This window comes from Acomys russatus, chromosome 25 (assembly GCF_903995435.1).
Source record: "Acomys russatus chromosome 25, mAcoRus1.1, whole genome shotgun sequence".
Taxonomy (NCBI): Eukaryota; Metazoa; Chordata; class Mammalia; order Rodentia; family Muridae; genus Acomys; species Acomys russatus.
In genome coordinates, this window is record NC_067161.1 from 39,825,160 (window position 1) to 39,851,100 (window position 25,941).

Consider the following 25,941-nt stretch of genomic DNA (forward strand, 5'->3'; position numbering starts at 1 on the left):
AACATACGTTCATGATGACGTATGGGGACTCTTCTTAGGGTTGGCAAAGCAGGTTTTCAGGTCTTCCTCTGGACCCAGGGACGGAATCTGTTTACTAAGCTTCGCTTGTCCGGGGGACTGATAGATACCCTTGGTTCTAGCCAGAGAATTCAACTGAGTGGAGGCCGGGCTAGGACCCGAAGTAGATAGCCCAGAACTCACCTGGGACTGTGGTCTGGGAGGAAACAGCAGCCTTTTTCCTGAGCAGGTCTCTGTGTTAACCTGAGAGCCATCAGAATGCTGCAAAGGCCCAGGGTCTTTCATTGGAGACTGAAAGAAAACAAATGTAGAAAGTGGTCAAGCCAAGACGGTAGCAAAGATTGTCCTAGACTGCAAAGCAAGCTAGCCTGTCTTGTGCTACATGAGACGCTCTCTCAAAAAAGCAAACCAAAAATGCAGTCAGAATACCTTCTTGTCATCAGAAGCAGATGCAGGACTTGTTCCTAGGACATCTGAGTTAAGATAGAGCTAGCCATCCCCATCCCTCCCCACCCCCCAGGGAGAGGAAGTTTTCCAACTCGGGGCTGATAGCTAGAGCAATGGGGGCTGACTGGGAAGTCTGGTTGACCTCGGGCATCTCCACAGGGGACATTACCCTGGATCCAGACACCGCCAACCCGGAGCTGGTCTTATCTGAAGACCGGAGAAGTGTGCAACGTAGTGACCAGCGGCAGGCCCTGCCTGACAGCCCAGAGCGTTTTGACCCAGGCCCCTGTGTGCTGGGCCAGGAGCGCATTACCTCTGGCCGCCACTACTGGGAGGTAGAAGTTGGGGACCGCACCAGCTGGGCGCTTGGCGTGTGTAAGGAAAATGTTAACAGGAAGGAAAAGGGGGAGCTGTCAACTGGCAACGGGTTCTGGATCCTGGTGTTCCTGGGAGTTTCTATAATTCCACTGAGCGGGCCTTCTCCCCGCTGCGGGAGCCTCCCAAGCGTGTGGGGATTTTTCTGGACTATGAAGCTGGTCATCTCTCCTTCTACAGTGCCACAGATGGCTCACTGCTGTTTATCTTCCCTGAGACTCCCTTCTCAGGTACACTCCGGCCCCTCTTCTCACCCCTGTCCAGCAGCCCAACCCCTATGACCATCTGTAGGCTGATAGGTGTACCTGGGGACACCAGTGGTCCCCAGTGACCCGGACCCTCTGTGAGAGTCCCTTCACCTCTCCTGGTTCCTTGTCCTGACCCTGCAGAGAAGCCCAGGGGCCAGTTCACATCCTGTGAGCATTAGGAGAGTACATAGTGCCTTTCTGACCATGTGTGGGAAACACAGTTCTCAGGCTCAGAGACGGTATGATGGGAGTGCGCTGAGCTGGGCTCTGTCCTCATGGTGGGGATCTTCTCTGCCACCGATGGCACTTAGTGCCAAAAGCCCTCACCAAAGCACTAAGTCCCATGTGTCACCAGCACCTCTGATTCTAGGTTCCAGTAACATCTTAGGCTTTTCCAGAAGTAACCCCAGCCTGTTCACATTGCTGTGCAGCAGCCTGGCTTGGTCTGCCTACCAATGAGCATGCCACGCCGTCCCTGAAATGGTACTAGGTAAGGTTAGATAGGGAGCCAGCTTCAAGCCCACCAGCATCTCAGGATTTGGCCTGATAAACGGGAAAGTTGCTAGGTGTGGCTAGAGAAAGCCTACAGGACAGCAGCCTGGCCCCAGACATGACACAGCCTGACAGAACCTGAGTCTTAAATGCCTATTGCAATTTGTATTCAGTACTGAAGGAGCTCAGAAGTAGAACTCAGAAATGACACTCGAGCACACCCTTCTGTTCTGAGACTTGTCTGGTTTTGCCCTCTAAAGGGCGTCCCTGGTGTCTGGCTAGCTTTGGTACACTGCCCCTGGCTGGCTGCCTTGGCAGAGTGAGCTGCACAGTCCCAAGCGCATAGGAGCCGACAGTGACTGCTTTTTGTATTACATTTCTGGGAGTTTTATCTTCTATTTATTGAAAGGGAAACATTTAAATAAACGGTCATCTGGAGTCGTGTCCTCTGCTTATCCTGTGGGTAAATAACTAGGACCTTGGGCTGCTAAGACAGCTCAGCAGTTAAAAGCGCATTCTGCCTTTGCAGAGTCTGAACTAACTTTGGTTCCAGCTCCCACGTTGGGCAGTGTATACCTGCTTGTAACTACCACTCCAGGGTAGTCATCGGAGGGCGTCTGCACTCACATGCTGCGTGAACCCCTCTCTTATACAACTAAAAATGAATTTTTAAAAATTTAATTAAAAGGGCTGGAGAGATGGCGCAGAGGTTAAGAGCACTGACTGCTCTTCCTAAAGGTCATGAGTTCAATTCCCAGCAACCACATGTTGGCTCACAACCATCTATAAAGATCTGTATCCATAATAAATAAATAAATCTTTTTAAAAAAAATTTTTAATTAAAAAACTGAGATGCCAGCCAGACATGTGATTCACATGGTCACTGAAGAAACAAAAGGCCCACAGGCCACCAGAGCTAAGACACAGCTCCTTCCCACACAGGCATGGCAAGGTGGGGGTTCTGTAGGCTCAATTTCTTTTATCATTTATATTTTATTATGAACTTACTAAACGAACCTACCTCCCTAACAACCCGACTAACCCAAACAATCAGAAGAGGATATTAACGAGCACTACAATGACACCTTAAGGCTATCAGTCCCTGGCGTAGTCAGCAGGGCTTCAGCAGACTAGCAATTCCACCAGAGTTGCTGCTGGAACCTGGAGCAGCTGGAACCTCAAGCCTCAGCTGGAGTCCAAAGCCTTCAAACTTTCTCTGGAGCAGTTCGCTTTAGGAGCCTCTTGAAGTGCAGGGATGAGCAGTCAAAAGTCTCCTCTCCTGTTTTGGGAGTGTGTGTGTGTTTGTGTGTGTGTGTGTGTGTATCCTGTCAGTCTGTTCAAGGGTGTTTTCCACCCAGCTCCCCGACAAAGTAGTTCAAATTTTATGTGGAAACCATCCTGCTTTCTCACATCTAAGTGGTAAGCATCCTGCCCTCTTCTCCAGGTTGATCTCCCTTTCAGGGAGAATGTGTTTGGCACTAAGAGGACTTGGTTCCCTGGGATTAGTGGGCACTTTCTCATAGCTCATCACCAACTTTCCCTTGTCTTCTTAGCAGCTTGATTTTGAGGAGGACGCCCCATAGCACTTGCACATATTTGTTCTAGGCAGGGGAAGTCTGGCAGGTGAGTACGCCACCTGTGGCAGCATTGTCTGCAACTTGTAGCCAGTGTGCTACGTTTATGATTTCTGGGGCAAGGAGACCCTGGCAAACAGGTGGGGCAGCCACGTGGTTAGGAACAACATGTGCTCTTAGCCCTAGCCGTGGCTTTGGAGACAGCAGACACAGCCTCTGAGGAAGCATGAAGTTCATGACCAAAGCCCAGCACTGGATCCTACAAAGGCCTAGTGTGGAGGAATGCCTTGAGTGGATGTATCAGTTGTCAGTTAAGCACTGTTTGGCCAATCAGCTGGGTCGAAGGATAGGAAGTGGAAGGCGGGGCTCATGGGAGTGGTTGGACGAGCTGGTGGCTGGGCAGTGGACAGTTGGGGAGGATCAGACTGGCAAGTGATTGCGATATATGTGGGTGAGACATATGAGGCCATAGGATTAGAGTAGTTTAGTTTCGTTTGCTAGTACATTAGTAGTAATATAGATTCTGCCCAGCATAGTGGTTGCAGTTTTAAAATACACTATAATCTCTCTGTGTTGGTTATTTGCACCCTAGGCCACAGTGATGTTATTTGCAACAGTCTAGTGTTCTGCCACTGAAATGGTTCTTGTACAGGGAGCATGCATACAGCCAGGAACCCCATGTCCTGCCCAGGAGCAGACTCCTTGCAGTGAGTGAGCCTGAAGAACGGACTCATGGAGTGGGTTGAGCCCTACCATAGAACCGGATGTTGGTTGTTAAGGATCTCACAAAAGTGGTGACATGGGGACTCCTGTTCGCTTCTTGGGAGCTGCTCTCCTTGTTTGTTTGTTTGTTTGTTTGTTTGTTTTTTCGAGACAAGGTTTCTCTGTGCAGCCTTTGCTGTCCTAGACTAACTTTGTAGACCAGGCTGGCCTCGAACTTACAGTGATCCGCCTGCCTCTGCCTCCCGAGTGCTGGGATTAAAGGCGTGTGCCACCACCGCCCGGCTATCTTAAAATTTGTTGTTATTTTGTTTTGTTTTCTTTTTTGTTGTTTTTTGTTTTGTTTTGTTTTGTTTTGTTTTCGAGACAGGTTTTCTCTGTGTAGCCTCAGCTGTCCTGGACTCACTTTGTAGACCACGCTGGCCTTGAACTCACAGAGATCTGCCTGCCTCTGCCTCCCGAGTGCTGGGATTAAAGGTGTGCGCCACCATGCCCAGCATGGGAGCTGCTCTCCTCTTTTACTCATTTCTGTATTCCTCAAACCTAAGTACAAGCCTTGTCACACAGATCCTCACCAAGATTTTAGCCAACCTAAGTCAATTAAAGTTTTAGAAGTAAAATGCTCTCGTCTTCTGCCAGGAAAGCAAGTGGTTTTTACCTCCAAGGCAGCAGTTGTTCTCAGCCTTCCTAGGGCTCAGACCCTTTAGTTCAGTTCCGCATATTGTAGTCGCCGTCTAACCATAGAATGATTTCGCTGCTACTTCATAACTGTAATAATTTTGCTACCATTATAAACTGCAGTGTAAATATCTGCTCTGTGACCCACAGGTTGAGAACCACTGCTCTAAGCCATCCCTCCAGGTCTCGTTTGTTTCCTGGACAGTGTTTCTGATTGAAGCAAGATAGAACTTTAGTGTAGCTGGTATTTTGTCTGATGCAAAGTTTTACTGTGTAGACCATGTTGGCCTTGAACTCACAGAGCTACACATTCCTCTGCCTCTGGGATGCTGAGACTGAAGGCAAGAGCTGCCACACCTAGCCCCTCCAGGTACTCTTGATTTGCATTTCCTTGATAGCTGAGGACATTGACTGTTTCATGTGTTTATTGACTATTTATGTTTCTTTTGACAGTCGTCTGCTTATTTCGTATTTTCATTGATTAGTTAGATAATGTTCTTTCAGTTCTTATATTCTGGCTATTGATCCTTTGTCAGATGACTAGCTGGCAAAGATCCCCTCCCAGTCTGCAGACTCTTTCACTCTGGCCATTGCTTCCTTTTGCTGGGCAGAAGCTATTTGATTTGATCTGACCCGTTTGTATCCCAGAGAGTTCCTGTCCTGCCATGTCCCCAGAGGCAAGAAGAACCTGACAGGAAAGTGAACTCTAAAGAGAAGTGCATGGTATTTCTGGAATGCTTGGGGCCAACTGTTCAGAGACCTCAGACATAATCCGGACAGGCGGGCTTGAAGTCAAGTATTCCCCCAGTATTTTTGCTTCTGTTGCTTTAGCTGTGAAGAGGTTCATTTCTCTTATCTCATTCTCCCTCTGGCATCTCAGTTTGTCTTTTATCCGTGCCATCCACTAAGATGTGACAGCCAGAGGCCCTCACCAGAGGTAGAATCATGGGACGTAGACATAGACTTTTAGCTCCCAAGCTAGAAGATATAATCCTCTTCACAATTCAGCAGCCTCGGGGGCTGTATTATAGCAGCCGAGAACAAACTCGGGGTGTGTCTGCATAGACCCTGGTGAAATCACAAGACAACAGAGAAATAGCGGCATTGGGAAGACTGAAGAGGGTTGGGGACACTTCTAGTTTTCAGATCAAGGTACCCTAGGTACAAAAAGACCTAAGCGACAATGTCCAGTACTCAGACACATTGGTCTGAGTTGGGAAAATTGAGGTAGTGGGCTCACTAGCGCATGATGGTTTTCGGGCGCTCTGGGATTAGCTGAAGACCAGTTCCCTTCAGCTCGGGCCTTGGGAACAAAGCTTGTGTAGCGAGCAACTAGGAAAACAAGCATTAGTTCCAGCCTGGATGCTCTCTGGAAGCAGAGACAGTGCTGATCGCTAGCTCACTACCTCTTAGCCCACAGGGAGGAGTCAGAGCAGCAACGCTAGTCCCCAGCCTTCAGAGAGTGTGGGTGGAGCTTGCTCCCAGGACATCTGAGTCTTTGGCCAAGTGGAAGATTGGGAGGAACCGCTGCCCATGAACCCAGGTTCAGAGACTTGGTTTGGAATTGCTGGCTTATGTCCATGATAAAAAGAAAGAGCAAAGCCTTTTTCTTTCTTTCTTTCTTTCTTTCTTTCTTTCTTTCTTTCTTTCTTTCTTTCTCTTCTCTCATATATTACATCCTGACCACAGTTTCCCCATCCTCCTCTCCTCCCAGTCCCCCCCACCCCACCCCTTCTCCCAAGATCCACTCCTCCATTTCCCTTCAGAAAAGATCAGGGCCTCCCTGGTGTATCAACCACACATGGTGTAACAAGTTTTACAATAAGACCAGGCACAGATCCTTATATCAAGGCTTTATGAGGCAACCCAGTAAGAGGAAAAGGGGCCCAAAAGCAAGCAAGAGAGTCAAAGAAAGCCCCTGCCCCCACTGTTAGGAGACCCACAAGAACACCAAGCTACACAACCACAACATGCACGCAGAGGACGTAGGTCAGGCCTATGCAGGCTCCCTGGTGGTTCAGTTTCTGTGAGCGCCTTTGGCCTCTGGTTAGTTGATTGTGTGGGCTGTGTTCTCATGGTGTCCTTGACCCCTCTGGCTCCTACAGTCCTTCCTCTTCCGTGGGGTTCCCCAAGCTCCACCCAATGTTTGGCTGTGGGTCTCTGCGTCCGCTCCTGACAGTTGGCAAAGCCTTATTTCTCTCCATGGTAGGAGCCTGGCCCTGGCTCAGAAGGTTGCCCCCAAGGCTGGATCCTGCAAGGGGTTTTACTTGAAGAGTGGGACCTTCTGGCCCACTTCCAGATATCCCTGCCTGAGTTTCTGCAGTCCAGATGTGAACTGTCTTTGAGGCATCTAAGCGTCACGGGCTTGCTTTCAGTATAGTGCTACCGGAAGTTACGGCCTTAGAAAGGCAAGGCCCTGTGAGGCAGTCCCTCCAGGGAGCTGGTAAGACCCTCCCTACCACCTTTTGTGTCCTAACCAAGCGGATCTGAGAAGAGGCAGTGGTAGGTTTCTTTACCCACAGGCTCTGGTGGGGCTGAGGGCAATGGGGCTATGTCATCGGGACATCCATGTGTAAAAGCAGGGGATCCGGGGTAGCCTGGTTTTTGCTGTGGCCATGAACCAGCGACCCCAAGACCAGACCTGGATTTAAAAAAAAAAAAAAAAAACCCGGGGTTCATGGCCAGCAGTATTTCTTGATTGTTTTGTTTTGTTTGCACCTTTTATCAACTGACAACAACCAAGATGATCAGGGTACAGGCTATACACCAGTAGGTTCCTATGGAAAGAGCTGAGGCCTCAAAGGTTAATAAAAATGCATGAACAGGGGGCTGGAGAGATTAGATGGCTCAGAGGTTAAGAGCACTGATTGCTTTTCCAGAGGTCTTGAGTTCAATTCCTAGCAACTACATGGTGGTTCATAACCATCTAAAATGATATCTGGTGCGCTCTTCTGGCCTATTGGCTCATATGCAGGTAGAACACTATAAATAAATAAATCTTATAAAAAGAATACACAAACAGGTAGCACTGTGAGGCCACCGCTACACAGTGAACTGCAGGAAGGCTACAGCACAGCTTTTTGGCTTTGGGAGCCAAAGGTTCCCAATGACTGATTACTCCAGTCTGGCAGCGATGGTGCTCTAAACAGACACTTATGTCTCTCAATTTTATCAGTAGACCTCCAAAGAAATGGGATCCCCCTGCCCAGGAAAAAGAACCATTCAGAGGGGAAACTTGTCTGTCAGAAAGAGATTTCAAACAGTTCTAACAACTTGTCCGAGCATTTTGCAAAATGAAACTCAGATGACCGCAGTTGGGTAAGACCGCATCTTGGCCAGCACTGCTTAGATGTGTGTATTCTTGACCCTCTATTTAATCTTACTTGAGACTTTGAAGATCGACTTGAGGGGTTTGCTCTCTGTGTCCCTCTTCCTAATGGAACCACATTATAATTGGCTTAGTGAGGATGGGTGATTGGGAAACAAGTTGTGATCCCCAAGCTCCACGACACTATGAATGAAGATCCCAAACACCAAGAAGGTGACACAATGAAGCAGAAAAATATTTTATTGGCACGGCACATGTTGCCCGGCAGAGCAGGACCTCAGCGCACCTGGACCAGGTTGTGCTTCTTGTAGAGTAGAGCCCGCCGCTTCTCACGCTCGCGCACAAAGGCACGCAGCCGGGCGGTGGGGAAGGTTACTGGCGTGGATCTGGAGCCGGCGGGGCCTTCTTCCGTCAGCCATCCGCACTGCAAGCAGGTGGAGGCACACGGGCGGCCCCTGAAGCAGAGAGAAAAATCGGGAGAGCTGAGGGTTAGGCTAGGCAGGGGCTGGGGCCGGGGCAAGACAAGCCGAGGGGGAAGGGCTGCACGGTGGGTGGGGCCCGTGAAGTGGGCTGGACTAGCGAGAGCAGGGGAGGGGCTGGGCTGGGCACAGGTAGGGCTCCTTTACCAAGGTCGAGCGCACAATGAACTCTGAAGGAAGGCTACGGCACCTCCCGACAACCCTGCGTAGCAGCGACTCAACCGAATGAGTCCCTTGCGCAAGCCTTTCTGCAGGTCTCGAGTCCCCTCGCTGCTCATTGGGTACTCGCCGCTCAGCCTGCATCGGGAGAGAGGCAGAGAAGCACGGGAGATTTTTTTTTTTTTTTTTTTTTTTTGGGTTTTTCGAGACAGGGTTTCTCTGTGTAGCCTTGGCCATCCTGGACTCACTTTGTAGACCAGGCTGGCCTCGAACTCACAGCGATCCTCCTGCCTCTGCCTCCCGGGTGCTGGGATTAAAGGCATGCGCCACCACGCCCTGTTACCCTTTTCCGCATAGGAGATGCAGGGACATGGAGTTCACCATAACGGACGGTGGAATACGGGGACCAAATTCACCTCTGGGTATATTTGTGGGAATACACAGGGCTCCGTGTTCGGAGCTTGTCCCACCCACCTAGGACAGCTTCCCAGACCCTGCTGGGGGGGAGGGGGACTCACATAATGAAGGCTGTTACACCAATAGCCCAGATGTCTGTCTGTGGAACAGCCCCTTGGCCTTCCAGAAGTTCCGGAGCTGCAGAGGAGCATGGGTGGGCACAAGAGGTTAGACACAGTTGGGTAGGTCAGGTGGGTGGATGTCAGTGGAGGAGCCGGTTGACATGCAGGGCATCTGGGCCCAGGTGAATGGGTTCTGGTGAGAGGCTAGTGGATGTCCTTGGAGCTGGGAGGGAGGAAGGACGGGTAGGGAAGAGCCTCCTCTTTGCGCCCACAGATCAGGGGGGTCACATAGGCACGCACCCATGGTCTCCAGGTAGTCTTTGAAGTTCTCGGGGGGCGGGACCTTCTCTTGGCCGAGACTCTGGGCGTTGCCCAGGTCCACAATCTTAAGCAGGTTATACTCGGTGACCATCATGTTCTCAGACCTCAGGTCCAGGTGCAGGATGTGTTGGGCGTGCAGGTACTGGGTGGCGCTCAGCATCTGCCACAGGTAGTCCTTCACGTCAGACTCTGAGTAGGAGTCCCTAGGGGCACAGGTGGCTCAGAGCAGGCCCAAGGCAGGTAGAGTGCGTGTCCTAGCAGAGCTAGGCATTGGCTCCTGCTAAGTCCCAGCTTGATGGGTTCAGACAGTTCTCACGGCCCCTCCCTGAGACATGGGCTCGCCTTCCGGTCTGTCTCCCAGGCAGTCAGCGCTACCCCTCACCTCTCTGCCAGACAGGGTAGTAGCTCAGGGCCAGAGCACAGCTCCAGGATGAGCACCAGGTGCCGGGGACTGAGGTAGGCGGCATGGAGTTGGGCCAGATGTGGGTGGTGCAGTCTCTTCAGTGCCTCGTATTCTCTCAGCACAGCTGTCTTGCCCTCGGGCTGGTAAGGTACGATCTTAGCAGCCAGCGCCCGCCCGCTTGCTTTCTCCCTACACTGCCTCACCACACTGAAGCGGCCCCTGTGTGGAGGAAATGGGGGAGGGGCTTCGTGAATAGCTCCCAAACAGAGCAACAGGGACTAAGCTCAGAGAAGGAAAGGGAGGGGCAGGGAGGGGAGGGGAGGGAGGGGAGGGGAGGGGAGGGGAGGGGAAGGGAAGGGAAGGGAGGGGGAGGGAAGGGAAGGGAAGGGAAGGGAAGGGAAGGGAAGGGAAAGGAAGGGAAGGGAAGGGAAGGGAAGGGAAGGGAAGGGAAGGGAAGGGAAGGGAAGGGAAGGGAAGGGAAGGGGCCAGCAGCAGATGCACTGGGCAGTTGCACTGGGGTGTGAGACAGGAAAAGCCCTCAGGAGGAGTTGGGAGGCAGTCCCCACCCTCCCACCCCTTGCAGACACCCCTGCACCTCCGTATCTGCATCTGGAAGGCGAAGCTCTTTGAGCTGGGGAGAAGCTGGGCTGGCCTCCCCCGGCTGCTCTCCTCCTCAGAGGCTGTGGGAAGTAAGATGGGGGGCCTAGTCAGGGAGGGACCTAGTCAGGCATCTCTGTCCCTCCCATCATCTCTTAGTCCCAAGCACCATACAAAGCGGCCCTTCTTTAAGCTCCCATGTACTCTGACCTCTCACTCCTTCAACAAGTGTGTACGTGTGTGTGTGTGTGTGTGTGTGTGTGTGTGTGTGTGTGTGTGTGTTGGAGGAGAAACTTGGATAAGGCAGGATCATGGCGGAATCTCTTAACTATCGCGTGCGTGATAATGGCAGAAGGCATCCCAGGGTGGGGACAGCAATCGAATGACATCTACTGCTCTTGAGTCTACACCAGCCATTTCTAACCAACCGCAGTGTTCCATCAGATGCACACAGCACCCAGCGAAGTCAAAATCAACCACAATCAACTCCCAGGGTGACATGAGGAAGGTGTTCGTGAGTGAAGGACAAGAAGGTGACGGGGCTCCCAGGGAGCTGCAGGCTCTGAACGCTGAGTGCAAGCATGTAGATGATCCACAGGCAGAGAGTGTCTATGCCTGGTCTGACGGACACCCATATCTGCCCCGTCTGCTCACAAACTCACCCAGGTGGTTGGGTCCTCCAAGGAGGACCTGTTCTGAGGGGCTGCTGTAGGGGCCCATTCCTGCCTTGCTGACGCATGCCGTCCGGAAAGTATACATGCCACCCCGAGATAGCTTGCTGGTGAGGTAGCAGCAATCGGAGATGTCAGAGGCCAGGGTGGTCCAGCTGCCTCCTGACCACACAGGAGAGATTGAGAAGGGCATTGGGGAGATCCAAGGGAACCCCTCTCCTGAGGCCACCCACAGAGAGCAGACACACCCACAGTGCCTTTCCATGTCAACCCTGCAGAGAGGCCTAAGTGACAGGAAGCCTATACCTTCTATACAGCACTGCACAATGTAGGTCACTGGGCCACAGGATTCCACGGGCTTCCAGACCAGCAGCACGGCATCTGTGGACACTTCCCCCACCTCTGGGCGTGGAGAGGATGAGGGGCGCTCTGCAAGGGCAACCCTGCGGTCAGCATGGACACTCAACCCTCAAGGACCAATCTCTGGCCACACCTATCTCTCAGCAGCTGCCAGGCCCACTCTCACTAGTTCTGTCACTTGAAAGAGAGGGTCCTCAAGATAGGACGGGTAGAAGAGCCTGGTGCCTCTCCTAGTGGGAGTCCAGGGACATCTGCCTGGCCTTTTCTATCAAGATCCCTCTTAGCTGGCCACCTTACCAGGGTACACTCAAGACCCCATGGAGTGGCCCTGGATAGTGCCTCATCCTCTGCTAAGGGCTCTAGCACAAGACAAACAGGCCAGTCAGTTAGGCCAGTGGTCCCTGTCTTCACTGTTCCAAAAGCCCCCCTGGACGTTGTGTGAGCCAGAAGGCAGTACCGGAGGATGAGATGGCACAGTCAGGAGAGGACGGTAACATCTCAGGCATGTGTAGCTTTCTCTCTGTCACTTGATTACACAAATGGCCTGTGTTTGGCCCTAGATGTCTCCTTAGCAGCTCTATCTACCTCTGACTTTTCTTTATTTTTTTTAAAGATTTATTAATTTATTATTTATAGTGTTCTGTTTGCATGTACATCTGCATACCAGAAGAGGGCACCAGATCTCATTATAGATGGTTGTGAGCCACCATGTGGTTGCTGGGACTTGAACTCAGGACCTTTGGAAGAGCAGGCAGTGCTCTTAACTTCTGAGCCATCTCTCCAGCCCCCTGTGACTTTTCTTGAGTTCCATACATCGACCCTCACATAAGCCAGTAAATGAAATGAGCTCTCCTGGAACACACAGCCCAGCCTCCATGGCCTGGCAGAGACTTCTGGTGTGGCCCACACACCTGCTTTCCGGAGGACGCCTGTAGTGACTGCTGTCCCCAGCGGATTGCTCACACAGCAGGTGTATGTGCCTAGATCTTCCTCTGTCACCACCAGGATGGTCAACAGCTGGAAGTTCTTCAGGGTGGAAGAGATGAGGAGGTGGCCGCTACTCTCCAGGCGGGCCCCATCTGTGACAAGACAAGGCCAGCCTTGGTTTTCCCTGGGACAGCCATACCATCCTACTGGGCCTCTGATTGCTGTTTGTCCACACCAGCTCAGCACCCAGACTCCAGGATAGCTCCTTACCTTTGCTCCAGGTAGCCTGGGCAGTTGGCTGGGCCAACACCTGGCAGGCCAATGTCACTGATTGGCCCAGCACCACAGCCTCATCTGAGAGCTCTCTTAGGAAGGATGGGGCTAAGAGAGGGGGCAAAAGATGTGCCTTGAGAGGAGACTTCCTGATCTGAGAGCCCAGGCTGGACCCTCGGCTTACAACAGAAGCCTTCCCAAACTGACTAGACCTCTACAACCAGCACCCTGCACTGGACTCCCACGTTGTGATCCCTGCTTACCTTGGTCCCTGCCCTTCAGGCCTGACAGCCTGAAAGAAGCTAGGCCTGCCTTCTTTCTGGGGGGCTCCTCCTTCTCAGGACCTGTGGGACAAAGAGGTCTAGGAGCTCAGGACTTGGAAAATCTGCCCAGGAGAAAGGTCAGGACCAGAACCAAGCTTGCTAAAGCCACCCCAGCCTCCCTCAGCAGGCTGCCAGCATAGGGCACAGAGAGGGGTCCAAGAGGTGCCTGGGAGGCTGGGTCTGAGGTTAGGAAAGTCAGAAGCCATGGAGGCTCTGAAGATGAAGGGGATCTGGGTCTAGTAGATTCAACCATGGACCCTATCTCTCCCAAAAGGCCTGCCCCCTGCTGTTGGCTCTAGGCCTCTGCAGCCATTATGTATCAGGGATGGTCTCAGAAACCCAGCCAAGGAGGGATGTCAGGGTTACAGAGGGGAATTCCAGCATCCTAGCCAAGACCTGTGTGCCGGGTCAGGCCAGGAGGTGTGGGTCACATAGAACAGGAAGGGAGAGGCTAATGGGAATTTAGAGGGCACAAGAGGACAGGGTAGCCCCATGGGTGCAAAACAAGAGACATGTGGACATGCCGGATGATGGGGGAGGTCACCTTCCGGCTTGCCCTTCAGGATCCTGGAGATGTGAGCCATGGAGGCCTTCACCCTCTGGCGCAGCCCAAGCTCCACAGGCTCCTCCCCTGACAGGCACCTCCCAGGGAATTGGAAGAAGCCACGGGAGGGGGACCACTTTCGCTTCCTGCCCACAGCAGCCTCTCCCAGAAGCGCTTCCAGGTCATCTGGCTCCTCTGGCTCCTCTGTAATCTCCAGGCCAGCACGTAGTCCCAGCTCGCCTGGCCAGGGCCACACGGCCTCCTCCAGGAACTCTGCCAGCCCTTGCCCGGCCTCAGTTTCAGAGCCAGGTGTCTCTGGCTGCTCTGTAGGTTTGGGGACCCTCCTGAAGATCATGAACTCAAATGGGAGATATTTGATGTCATATAGATCAGACAGATTGAGGTAGGCGGGATCTACCTCAGAAATATCCAAGGAGATGGTGTCGGCTGCCTCTGCATCACCAGACAGATCCCGGATCTGTACCAGGGACACCTGCTCCACTTCCTCCCATGGGGTGAGGCTTGGGGAAGTCCTTAAAGGAACTCCACAGGCCCCAGCCATGGGCCCTGAGCTGGCCAGAGGTTGAGAGCTCTCAATCGCAGCTTCATCCTGCTCTTCTGAGGACTGGGACACAGCCCAGGCCATCCTGGCCCAAAGAGGACCCTGTCCTAGCATGCCCCCTGCATCCCCGCCAAAGGCGAAGGTGCCATAGCCTGCCACCCCTGCATAGCCCCCACGAGATTCCAGGGAGAACTTCCGGGTGGTGGCCTGCTCCTGAGGCCTCTGTGGAGGGGGTGTGAAGTCATATGTGTCCCCCTGCTTCAGACAAGCCTTCAGTATCCAGGGAGGCACCTACTTGGGAGGCTGGCCCTGGGGAACTGGAGGGACATGGCCCTCCAGGGAGCGTGCTATCCTGAGGCTCCTCCGGAAGAGGGCTTGCTTGGGTTGGGAATGGTGCTGCCTGAGGCTGTCCGGAGAGGAAAGGAGCACAGGGTGTCAAGAGGCCCTTTTGTGACTGTGGAGGTAAGCAGCCAAGCGACTGTGGTGATAGAGAACTGCAGCCCTCCGGGGGGCCAGAACCAAGTTCAGAGTGACAAGAAGGGGCAGGTTTCTCTCTACAACTGTCTTGCGATGATCCCTCTTGATTAGCAGGTCTCAAGTCGCCACTAGGTGAAAAGAACCCCTCTTTGTGCCCCATGTCCTTGTCAGTGGCTTCACGGGTCACCCCTGAGCGGGGCGGGAACAGGTATTGTCCCTTGCATGCCTCAGGAGAGGGGCCCGTGGCATCTGGTGGGTTGTGGTCCAGGGAGCGGCTTCGGCCCGGGACCTCTCGGCCACTGGAGCCAGGTAGTCGTAGGGCAGTCTCAAAGGAGGGTGTCTTGGTCAGCAGGCCGGCCTGTTCCTCCTCCCTAGCAGCCTCCTCCTCCAGCACACTGTGCTCCATCAGTGGTTCTCGCAGACCTGGTACGGCTCTTGCAATGTACCCACCCTTTAGCAGGTGCCGCCTCCTAGCCGGGTGCCTCTTCGCACTCGAGGTTTGGCTCCCACGCTCTGAACCCTCACCAGCTTGCTGGTAGAACAAGCTGCTGATGACACTGTGCCGGGGCACACAACCTGGACTTCTTGGAGGCCCAGCACCCTGGGGAGATGCTGGCATGGCCGCATCAGCAGTAGGCATGCTGGCCTCTGTCTCCTCTGGGAGGCTGGCAGAAGGCCGTAGAAAGCCCCGAGGGTGCAGCAGTGGGGAGTGAGAGACAGGGGAAGGTGGCAGCGACTTAGCCCTGGCAAATGGGGCGAGCTCATTGTCCGAGGAAGACGAGGAGCTAGAGGAACCACTGGCTTCCCCTCGGAGGTGCCGGGCCACTCCCAGGGATGGACTGTCTGGAGGACCCTGGAGCAGCTCAGGGATGGAGCGCATCACCAGGATAGACTTGTAGCTCATCAAGGAACGCTGGAAATGGGGACAGAAGGGCATCTGCTGGGCATGGCTGGTCGTGGGAAGAGGTGGGGTGCCCACTGCCTCTTTGCTCCCGTAGGACCCAGGGGGACATCTGTGCATCTTCTGCACTTGCTACTATGTTGTTCTATCCCACCACCTGGTGCACTAAAGGGAACCCAGCCCTGTGCTCCTGGCCTAAGTGGGGCGCACAGCTAGATGTAGGTTCCCTTCCCTGGCCTCAGCACCTCTGTCCTGGCAAAGGGGAACTCACCTGCCAGCGACTTCGGGCTAGAAGGAACTTGAGCTGTTTGGTGTTGATGAAGTGGGCCTCCTCAGCCGGCATAGATTTCTGCAGTGGGGAGAGAAGTGGCTATGGCGATAAGAGACCCACCCCGGTGCCCTGATGGGGGCCCTCCTGGAACGCAGGCCCAGCGAGGCAGAACTAGCAAACTTTAGGGTCTCTTCCTCTCAGACACTCTGGGGTCAGGACACTACAAGTCCCTCTCCCAGATGCCCAGGAAGGCAGCAGGAATCCCTCATTGCTAACTGCCTAGCAATTCATTGTGAAGGACCCAAGGACCCCCCCTTGCCAATATGAAAGACTGGCTTCCTCTGAGCTGGGGGGAGGGGGAGACAACAGACCAGAACCATCCATACTGATGAGACCTCTTGGCCTTTGTTTCCCTCTGCGGAGCAGTGAGTTGAGCCCAAGCTGGGCCTACTTACCAGGAACCAGGGATGGGCAAGACACTGGGAAGTGCTAGGCCGGGCGCTGGCAGAAGAGGAAAGCCAGGGGCATAGTGAGTCAGGTGGCCCTGCATCAGGGCTGACTGGAGCTCAGGCAGGTGAAGGACTGGTGTGCACTCACCCAGGGGTCTTCTGTAGCGTGGCCTTGATAAAGTCCTTGGCATCCTCACTCAGATGGGCAGCCGTGGGACTACTCCAAGACACCCGCCCCTCCAAAACATTCAGCAAGGTGGCACGGTCGCTCTCTCCAGCAAATGGGGATGAGCAGGTCAGGCTGAAAGCAGGGAAGGGTGGAGGCTGACCCTTGGGGGAGATTCCCTCACTGCATGTGCACCGCACTCATCTAGACCTGAGGGTCCTAGTGTCAGAGGATGGACCGGAGTGATCTAGGATGGATTTGCTTGGAGCAGGGATCCAGGCAACGCCTGGAGTGGTTATCAGGGCTCACAGTCTGAGCATCTAGGCTCGGGCTGAGATTGTGGTCAAGGGAGATTCAGCTCACTGAAGTACCTAGCCTCAGCCAGAGGTGGGGATTAGGGCTTGTCCTATAGAAGAGATGGAGGCTCCACTTGAATCCAGAATATGAGATAAGACGGAAATGGGTGCCTTGGCTCTGACTTAGGTAAAGATAAAGGCTTATCCTGGGATGGTCACTTGTCCTTGTACTAAGATGGGGGACTCATGTCCAAAATAGGACAGAGATATAGATGCATCTTGGGATATGGATGATAGCTTTAATGGGAGGTAGGGATTCAAAGTGATACGTGTATCCACAGTCAGTTTGAGATGGCACCTAGCCTTAATGAGGCAGAGCTTCAGGTTCAGAATGGGATGGGATTCAAGGTGTGCTTAGGGTAGGAACTAGACTGCAGAGTGGATCCAAACTCAGGCTATACCACTAAAGCACCTTCAGGGCAGCGACGGTCAGAGTGTCCTCCCATGGACAAGCATCCAGGCCTGCAGGGAAGTGGCTAAGCTCTGCCTCGTGACAATGCGGTGTTTGCTAGTGAGAAATGCTAAACAAAACCTTTTATCAGGCTTGGCCTACTGCCTGGTCTGAAAATAGCTGCCTTATGTGACTTGGGGCTGCTCTGGGGTGGCCAACAGCCCACGTAGCCTACACTGAGGGGTCAGCTTGGAAGAGGTGATGGGCTGGGTCTGCTTACCTGAGGTAGGAGATGACGCCCATGGCCCTGCAAGAATGAAAACCACCACATACTGTGAGTCAAACCAGGCCTGGTCCACAAGCAAGGGGTGTGCATGTGGGGGTTGCAGAAGCCTGGGGCTGGGAGAGGTAGCAGAGGTCATGAGGATCCTCAGCCACCAGACAGGCGCGCAGAGGAACAGGGAGCTTCCAGAACCACAGCCTTCCTGGTGTTCCATCCACTCACCAGATGTCTGAGCCCTCGCTCACAGGACTCTGCTCAATGACCTCTGGGGACACAAATTCAGGCGAGCCGTACTTGCTGTACTGTGGCTCTGAAGGGGTGATCTTCTGGGCAAATCCAAAGTCACAGATCTTAATGTCTTCCCTGGCTGGGTGCACCATCAGGATGTTGGGGGGCTGTCAGGCAGAGTTGGGAGGTTGCTGAGGGCTACGCTTCAGGAAAGAGGTAGCTCCTATCCTCTGGGCCAAGGGGAAGCATTGAAGAGTCCTTGGAACCAGTAAAGGGCAGTGGGGAGTCCCCATGTCAGACATCGCCTACTCCACCAGACCCAAACCTTACCTGAGGGCAGGGAAGCAGTGAGTTCTCTAGCCCAAGCACAGGTTGGCTTCTACCTGTCCCCACCCTGAGTTCCGGAAGTACCATGGGCTCAGTACCTTTATGTCCAGGTGAAGGATACCATGGCTGTGCAAATAGTGCAGGCCTTCCACCAGCTGCTGGATATAGACTTTGACCTGTGGGAAAGGCTTGGTTCAGTTTGGAACCAGCGCCCCCAAGAGGCTGCCGCAGGTACCTCTTGGAGGCCTGGCCCAAGTGAGGGGCCAGCCTCAGCCTTCTCTATTCCATTCCAGTTTGCTCCCATAGTCAGGCCTTCCTCCTCTTAACCCAGGCCCCACGACATAAGTGGCTAACAAAGTCTTTCAGGGACCTGTGAGTCCCAGGGCTGAAGGTTTCCCAAAGGTGGGCTGAGCCTGAGTAGGCAGGAAGCAGCAGCCTGTTCAAACCAGGGAGGACGGGCACCACTAGCACAGCTGGACAGGTGTGCTCAGGAGAAGGTCGGAGAGGGATAGTTATGCCTTTGGACCCTGGGAGCTACAAGGACATCAGGTCAAGAGAGGCTATATCCAGGGACTAGGATGCGGGCCCTGACCCTAGGGAGCCACTCAGGCAAGGAGAGGGTAGACATTACCTCAGCCTCAGTCACTACACCCTTCTTGAAGAGGCGATCCAGCAGCTCCTCAGATGAGCACCTGGGTTTGGTCAAGGAAAAGCTGTACTTGGTTGGACTCCATCTTACTCCTGGGCCTATGCTTACCGAGAGGTGCTGGGGGACCTGAGGCTCCTGTGATCCAGATTGGGGGTGCTGGTATTCAGGCAAAGGAGGGTGAAATGGAGGCCCCTGGGGTCCCAGATAGTTACCATGCCTGAGAGAGGGGCCTTCAGAAAGACCCTGGTGACTGAGACAGCAGTATAGTGGAACTGGGGCACCCTTTCGTCTCTGCACAGAGCCCGCTCCAAGCACCCCTTTCCCAGGATCCTAAGACACAACTTCAGGAGTGACAAGGCAGCTTCAAACAAAGCCCGTGGGTGTGACAGAGACCTAGAGACACTGGGATGTGAGGCTCCTCTCCAATATCCAAGAGGTCACCTGTGGGAGGGACCCCAGGCCGTGCTTGCTGAGAACTTTCAGGATCAGCCCGCAACCGTGGTGGCCCCCAACCGTGACCCACAGAAAGGAAAGATCTCATATCTAAATCTCCAAACCATGCCACTATGAGTGCTAGGCTCGGCAGCCGTTGTCACACACAGTCACAGCCTCAGGAACAGGTTGCTTAGATACGGGGGGTGGGGAGGGGAGATAGTAGTTGTCACTACAGCACCCAGGTCCAGGGGCCCCACTCAGAAACTCCAGCCCCAGGCTGGGGACCCGATGCCTCATGAACCCTCCCCAGGGGGCAAGGTGCAGGATACAGTTCCAAGATAAGGATGAGAGTCTTCCGTGTCTCAAATTGGTCCAGGAGGCCAGTGATCAGTGGGTGGCTGAGGGTAGCTAAGATGTCTCGTTCCTGGTATGCCTGGGCCCGAGTCTTGCTCCGTAATGGGATGAACTTGGCAGCACAGGACAATTTGTTTCCTTTGTGCTGAACTCTTTTCACAAAACCAAACACACCCCTGGTGGGTAAAGAGGGAGAGACGAAGCTCAAGGTAGGCTGAGGGTGTCCTGGGGAGGACTGGAGATTGGAGGCGGGGCAAGGTGAGGAAGCGATACCTCCCAATCTCTTCTTGGACCTCATAGAAGGAATGCAGTTTTCTCCGATAGGCTTGCTTTTCTGAGTCTATTTTGTCCCCTATAGTCAAAGCACAGGTCATGTACAGCACAGGCAGCCATGACAGCCCCGGCCCCACTGCTCTCCCATGCAGCAACAACAGGGCCTGCTCCCTGCTCCCTGTTCCCTGTCCAGGGCCTGGGAGGAGACAGTCAACTCACCCCCATGGACCAGCAGCTCTGCCTTGCAGAGCACCTGTCCACCTGCATTATGGGCAACACATGTGTAGACGCCAGCATCGTGTGGGGCCACGTCAGTCAACACCAAGGAATATGTAGTTCCGTCCTGCCTCTGGCTCAGCCGGGCACTGTTCACCAGCTGGTTGCTCTCCTGGATGCACATAGGAGACAAGCTTGGCTGCCATCAGCCTGTCCTGGGAGATGCGAGCACCTGGACCCACACACCCTTCCTAGAGCAGTACTTCCAATACCAGCTGTGTGTCCAACCCCAGGTGCAGGCCAGAGGTAGGATGGGAAGGGAGTGGATAGGGGTACAGGGTGGGACTATGGGGTGGGGGTTACAATTGCATGGCTGGGTGCATGAGCCCCATGCCATACTCTCACATGCTGTCATGCATACATGCACCCATGGCCTCCAGCTCCCGAAGCCTGTCTCTTGGGCCTACTCCTACCTTGTACCAGGTCACTGTGGGCGGTGGGTTGCCTTCAATGACAGCGTCAAACTGTGCCATGTCACCTACTTGGACTTGTACATCCTCAATAGTGACCTGCATGGACGGGGCCCCTGGGAGAGGTGGGAAGAATACACCCGTGTAGAGGGACCTGCAGGCTTCATAGCCCTAGGTGCACAGACCACCATGCACATCTGTGGTCAGTGAAGCTTTGATTTATGTCCCTGGGACCAGGAAGCCCACCTCCTTCCCTGGTGACAGTGACCCAACCTCACCGCCTAGGCCTTTGGCAGTTGCAAAGTGCTTCCTTCGTTACAGCTAATGTTGTTCCTGCTTTAAATGGACAGGCAAGCCAAAGCAGGCACGCTGCTAATAGGCTCTCTCAAGTATAGAGCTGCAGGTACCACATCTGCACTGCTTGTCTCTTTCCAGAAAGTGCTAGAGCCTCCAAGGGGGCACAGAAAGAAGAGGTGTGGAACTGTGGCCTGAGGCATGCCATGCGACTAGCCCTCATAGAAATGCACGTGCACACACACACACACACACACACACACACACACACACACACACACACACACACACACACACACACACCAGCACCCGACATGTACACCCCACCTGCCTGGCCCGCTTCCATACTTGCAGAACTTGTGTCTGGAGGTTGGTACACGTAGGTCCTCTGTGTGGTCTCCATGACGACTTGGCTGTGCACGTCCAAGAGCAGTTGCCCCGTGCCTGCACCTGGCCAGGCTGTTCCCTCTACCCTGGAGGCAAGGCAGGATGGCCTCTGCTCACTGAGGCACCCTGACTCCATACCTCTCAGGTAGCTGAGCCTCAGAATGGGATGGTGACCCTACTCCCTATATGTGGGGATAGATGTCTGGGAAGAGGCCCCAGGCTTCAGCCAAAGACCTTATGCTCTAGGGTGGGTCCCCTGCCCTAGGGTGGGTTCCCTGCCCTCCCTTGCCCACTAACTTAGGATGGAGCCTGTAAGAAGTGTGTTGGAGAGCTTCAAGTACACCCTACTGAGTCTTCAAGACCATGAGGCCAGAGCACTGTCCACCTAGTGTGCCCCTTGGGGGGGGGGGGGGGGGGCAGTTCTGCACATAACCCTTCTAGCTCAGGAAGTTACCGAATAGGTACAGTCCGTCCCTGGGACCCAGAAGCTGTTGTCGCCTCCTGTTTCAGGCCTTTGTGTACGCCAGGCTGTGAGGCCTCTGGGGGTTCCGCTGGTAAAAAAAAAAATACAGGAAGCCTAGTGAGTTGAATCCTGGCTGGGTTGGCGAGGACATTCGTTAACAAGCATGGGCTCCCCATATGGCCAGTGTGGGGTGAATTGCCAAGTCAAGAGCAGCTCCAGGGCCACAGTGAGAACCATGCAGTCCTGGCTCCCACAACTTAGTACTGCACGCTGGCTGTATTGCTGAAGCTGTATATCAGGGCCCTCCAGTTTCCCACCAGGGCGGCAAGCCTGATAATCCCAGCGCACCAGCCCAGCTGGCTTTGGGATGTAGAAGTTCTGAACTCCAGGGCCCGTACGTCCACGCAGGCTGAAGTGACACAAGAATAGGACACAGGTGGCAGTGTGGGGCCCCATAGAGGATGCGCTACTCATCGACAAGATAAGAGACGCGTCATGCTGGTTACAAAAGGAGAGCTTGGGGCAAATGAGTGGACAGATGACACATCTGGGGAAACTGAGGCTCCGGGTAGGAGTGAACACCTCTGGAGTACTGGTACATACACAGGAAGGGAAACCGATGTCAAGTTAAGGGGTGAGCCTTGACCAGGCAAAGCACATGATGGCAAATGAAGCTATAAAGAGACTTAAGGTGCCCCCGGGCTCCGCAAGTTTGTAACCATGGAACAGGTAATCAAGGGGACCCCTTAGATCACATGGCCAAGGATGGGGTGGGGCTGGTTAGCACAGGCAGGGTAGGGGAGAGGAACAGTCTTTGTCATCAGCCACCCACTGGGCTTCACCAGGTGTACCTGAGGTTGTCATGCCTGGGATCTGAGGAGTAGCCTCTTCAGATGCAGGTGGCTCACTCTGTCTGGTGTGGGGAAAATCCCCTGGGGAGGGGCTCAGGGTTTCTGAGCCCAACAGCCTCCAAAGGATAGAAGTGGCTTCTTGGTCAGCTCCATCCTGGGTGAGGTGGACAGAGTCCTCCATGGAGGTGTCTGTGGACAGGAGGGTGGGAACACAAGGTAAGTCTGGACTGGGGACCCAAATTCCCAGGCACGGGCTCTGAGTACCCACCCCAGTTCTCAGAGACTGCCCTCTCCCACCTCTCCTGCTTCCTACTGCTCCTTGCTTGAGAAGCCACCCAGATGGGGAGGCCCAGGAGGATACGTCACAGAGAGGAGCTCTGAGGGACAGGGCCACTGTTTACAGGGCCAGTGTTTCCTTCCCCAGATGCACGTACACCCAGGGCCACCCTCCATGAAGCTAAAGAGAAAGCACGTCTTCTTCAGAGAGTGCCCATCTTCAGTGTGCCTCCCGCCCCACACACCTATGCAGGCCTAGCTCCCCTCAACGCTGCCTCTAAACTCCAAATCTTAGACCTGCGCACATCAAGGGCCAGGGGAACCATACGATTGGGTCCTCAGGAAGCCATGAGCACATTTCACCTCCCAGGGCAGCTCAGGCCTCACCCCGTGTGGCTGACAGCTTTCTGCCTCACACCTAAATGGTCCAAGCCCAGCTCAGGCCAGTGACCCTACCCAATTCCTGGTAGGTAACCTCCAATACTCTAAACCTCTTCTGGGTGTGGCTCCCATAGTTCTCCCTGTGCCTTCTTTCAGACCTGCTTCCCTACATGGAGGTGACACACACACACACACACACACACACACACACACACACACACACACACACACACACACACACACACGCCCCAGAGCTGCTGACTACCCACTTTCCAGCAAGCTCCCTGCTCAGAGCTTTTCCCTCTCCACATCCTCCTCAGTGCCCGCTTCTGAGGCATCTGACACCCCTAGACCCAGGCTGGAAGGCACCCAGTCCTCCTTCCCAACTCCAAGAAGCCAGAAGCACCCTTAGAACAGGCCTCAAGGCTATAGGTCTCCTGGGCTCCATCCCGTCACCAACAAGTGCTAGGGTCCCGGGTCATCTCCTCTGCAGACAGTGAGATTGACCCCTATATGCCAAGAGCTTGGGACACATGTGTCACCCAGTCTCACTCCTGACTCCTCCTTTGTCCTACAGTGACCTTAGCTATACAGGGCTTAGGAAGGCCTGCTCATACCCTGACAGGCCAAAAGTGACTCTAGTGGTTTCCCTGGTCACACTGTGAGTCCCAAGGACCAGCCCCATAGACTGTCAAAGACAGATCCATACCCTGCCCCCAAGCTACCCACAGACCTCAAAGCAGTCTGGGACCTGCAATGCACTTTGTCAGGGCACACAGGTAATCAGCCACCCTAAAGGCCCATATGACCTGAGATGTGACCTTGAGGAAAGGGAGCAGGTCTAGCAGGTGGCTACAAGAGGACCCTGAGCTGCTAGGTGAGCAAGCAAGAAAGAGCAGAGAGGAGAATCTGGGACTTGGTTTATTGTTCTCATCAGGGCAAAGGCCAGGGCTTCCCCACCCCCCACCCCACCATCCCCTCTACCCCACCCTACAGCTGTGAAGAACTGCAGAGCTGGTGGCAAGTTCACACATGCCTTAGGTGCAGCACCAGGGAAGACCCTCAAGGGGGATGTGTCTCAGGGCAAACACTCAAGTCCACATCTTGTTTCTAGAGCCTCACAGAAGGCCTTGGCGGTGGGGGGGGGGGGGGAGTGAGGGGGAGAGTCCAAAGTGGGAGTCTCTGAACTGCTTCTGGCCAGGGCTCTTCTGAAGTGACATCAGCATAGTTCAACGCTGCAGGCATTCCCCTCATCCTCCCGGCAGTGAATAGGTCCAGTGAGGTAGGAAGGACCGGGCAGGAAAGCAAGGAAGGCTCAATCCCAGGCTGAAGAAGAACAGGGGGTGGGAGGTCCCCGATGTAAGCAGTGGGTTCCAGGGTAAGATGCTGGCACCTGGCAGGGTCCAAGGCTCTGGGCCACTTGCCTTACCTCATTGTCTCCAGTGTGAGCGATCAGCCCTGAGAGGGACCTGGGGCCTCTCCCCCATCTGGGTTAAAATGCAGAGTGACCGTCTCTCCTACGGCCCCAAAGCTGACCGTCTGGGTGGAGACCTCTGTCTTGAAGCTACCTTGGCCACCATCGACAGAACTCTGGACATGGGTACAGAAGGAGCTCGTCCAAGGGGCGCCACTCACTTGGCCTGCCTGGGCCTCGCGCAAGAGGATAGAGACCGCGCCAGGGCTGCGGACCTGGGGCCCTGACCTGAAGAAGCTGGGTATGGTGCTGGGGCCTGGAGGGTGCCCCACATTGAGTAAGACAGGTTGCCCCACAGTGGGCTGGCTGATTTCTCTTTGGAGCACAGAGACTTCACAGGGAGGTTCATCATGGGTGCTGGGGATGGGATCCCCACAGCCATAAGTCTCTCCTTCCTGGGGTACATAATCTTCCAGGTCAGCCAATGTCAGCACCCTGCCATTGTGTGTGAGGATTTTGGGGTCACGGCCCTGGAGGTCGCCAGTGTCCTGGGGCTCTTCCATCAGGAAGTCATTCTCTTCTCTGTCACCGCCTCCTTCCTCCTTTTCAGTGTCCTGTTCCTCTTGGGAGGCTCTGACCCCCTCTGGCTCAAGACTAGCAGATGCCCAGTCCACGTTGCCCACTGAGTCCACATGGAAGACAAAGGGTTCACCAACATGGACCACAGCAGGGCCCCAAGTCCGGGCTTCCTGGTACAAACTCTTGTTGTTGGAGTTGTTGGCATTTGGGTCCCTGCCAGGGATCCCACCAGGCAATGTGAAGAGGACCCCCTCTCCACGGCTGGGCATCTCTTGGACAGGAGATGCACCCCGCGACCCTGTCTTTTTCACTTGGACTTCAATGGTTTCCTCCACCTCTAACCACTTGGGCTTGGCCTTCGAAGCTGGAGTGTGGGTCTCAGCTTCTGTCACATACAATGAAGGCACCGGGGCCTTCCTGCCTGGTTCTACCTCAAGCCTCCGGGACAGGCTGGTCCCCGGTGGGTACAGCATCTCAGGGGCCAACAGCCCCGGCCTCAGTGGACTGGCAGAGCGGCGGGAGGGTGAACGGGAGGGAGACTTGCTGGGGGACTGTCGTCGGCCACGAGGACTCTTCACCACGGTGGTGATGGTCTCCTCTCTAGTAGGGGGAGAGGGCCCAAGAAGAGATGGGCACAGAGACCCACAACCTTAACCCAGCATAGTGCCATCAGCATATGTCAGAGCCCAAGTTAGTGCACGTGTGAGTAAGCAGAAGGTAAGACAACACAAACACCTACACATGCACTTAAGCCCAACCTGCACAGCCCTAGCCAGGAAAACAAAACAGAAAACCAAAGAAACAAAGCACAAAGTTCCCATGGTCAACCTCGGCCTTCGGTATGTGGTCTTAGGTAAAAATCCCAAGTACTTCCTGATACCAAGTGAGGTGTTCTGCAATGTCCCTTGTGCTGCTCTCCCATCTTTTCCACCCCCTGAGCAGGCTTTGTGCTTTGTCCCCAAGGAATAGTACCTGGCCAGCTCTCAGTGCCTGAAGGCCCTGAGTTAACAGGGACTGATGCTGGCTGATGCAG

General features: G+C 54.3%; 5 protein-coding genes across 5 annotated transcripts in view; 1 reads left to right on the top strand and 4 right to left on the bottom strand.

Annotated features, from left to right (window-relative positions):
• Positions 1-1,266, top strand: part of Trim11 (tripartite motif containing 11) — a 31,525-nt gene extending 30,259 nt beyond the window's left edge. The window contains exon 6 of the mRNA XM_051167414.1: positions 625-1,266. Within this exon, the coding sequence (XP_051023371.1) occupies positions 625-1,121 (497 nt within the window). The 3' untranslated portion in view covers positions 1,122-1,266. The remainder of the gene's footprint in view (positions 1-624) is intronic.
• A 6,821-nt stretch (positions 1,267-8,087) lies between these two features.
• On the bottom strand, positions 8,088-10,491 carry LOC127208510 (obscurin-like). The gene is made up of 6 exons (XM_051167995.1): positions 10,356-10,491; positions 9,740-9,979; positions 9,337-9,560; positions 9,037-9,112; positions 8,507-8,656; positions 8,088-8,335 (listed from the first exon to the last, which is right to left on the bottom strand). Exons 1-6 carry the CDS (start codon positions 10,367-10,369, stop codon positions 8,158-8,160), a joined length of 882 nt encoding a protein of 293 aa, XP_051023952.1. The 5' UTR covers positions 10,370-10,491; the 3' UTR covers positions 8,088-8,157.
• A 475-nt stretch (positions 10,492-10,966) lies between these two features.
• LOC127207929 (obscurin-like) lies at positions 10,967-18,730 on the bottom strand. The gene is given in 15 exon segments (XM_051167281.1): positions 10,967-11,190; positions 11,335-11,457; positions 12,300-12,467; positions 12,586-12,696; positions 12,852-12,932; positions 13,456-14,272; positions 14,274-15,407; positions 15,667-15,744; positions 16,122-16,167; positions 16,264-16,416; positions 17,309-17,335; positions 17,534-17,706; positions 17,965-18,042; positions 18,498-18,558; positions 18,624-18,730. Coding segments are annotated over 15 exon segments (3,381 nt in total).
• A 449-nt stretch (positions 18,731-19,179) lies between these two features.
• LOC127207930 (obscurin-like) lies at positions 19,180-21,185 on the bottom strand. Its single transcript, XM_051167282.1, has 5 exons — positions 20,906-21,185; positions 20,267-20,379; positions 19,797-19,965; positions 19,578-19,656; positions 19,180-19,480 (listed from the first exon to the last, which is right to left on the bottom strand). The coding sequence occupies exons 1-5, from the start codon at positions 21,078-21,080 to the stop codon at positions 19,180-19,182; spliced, it is 837 nt and encodes a 278-aa protein (XP_051023239.1). The 5' UTR covers positions 21,081-21,185.
• Positions 21,186-24,062: 2,877 nt separating this feature from the next.
• Positions 24,063-25,941, bottom strand: part of LOC127207931 (obscurin-like) — a 115,139-nt gene continuing 113,260 nt past the window's right edge. Inside the window, exon 88 of the mRNA XM_051167283.1 lies at positions 24,063-25,508. Within this exon, the coding sequence (XP_051023240.1) occupies positions 24,368-25,508 (1,141 nt within the window). The 3' untranslated portion in view covers positions 24,063-24,367. The remainder of the gene's footprint in view (positions 25,509-25,941) is intronic.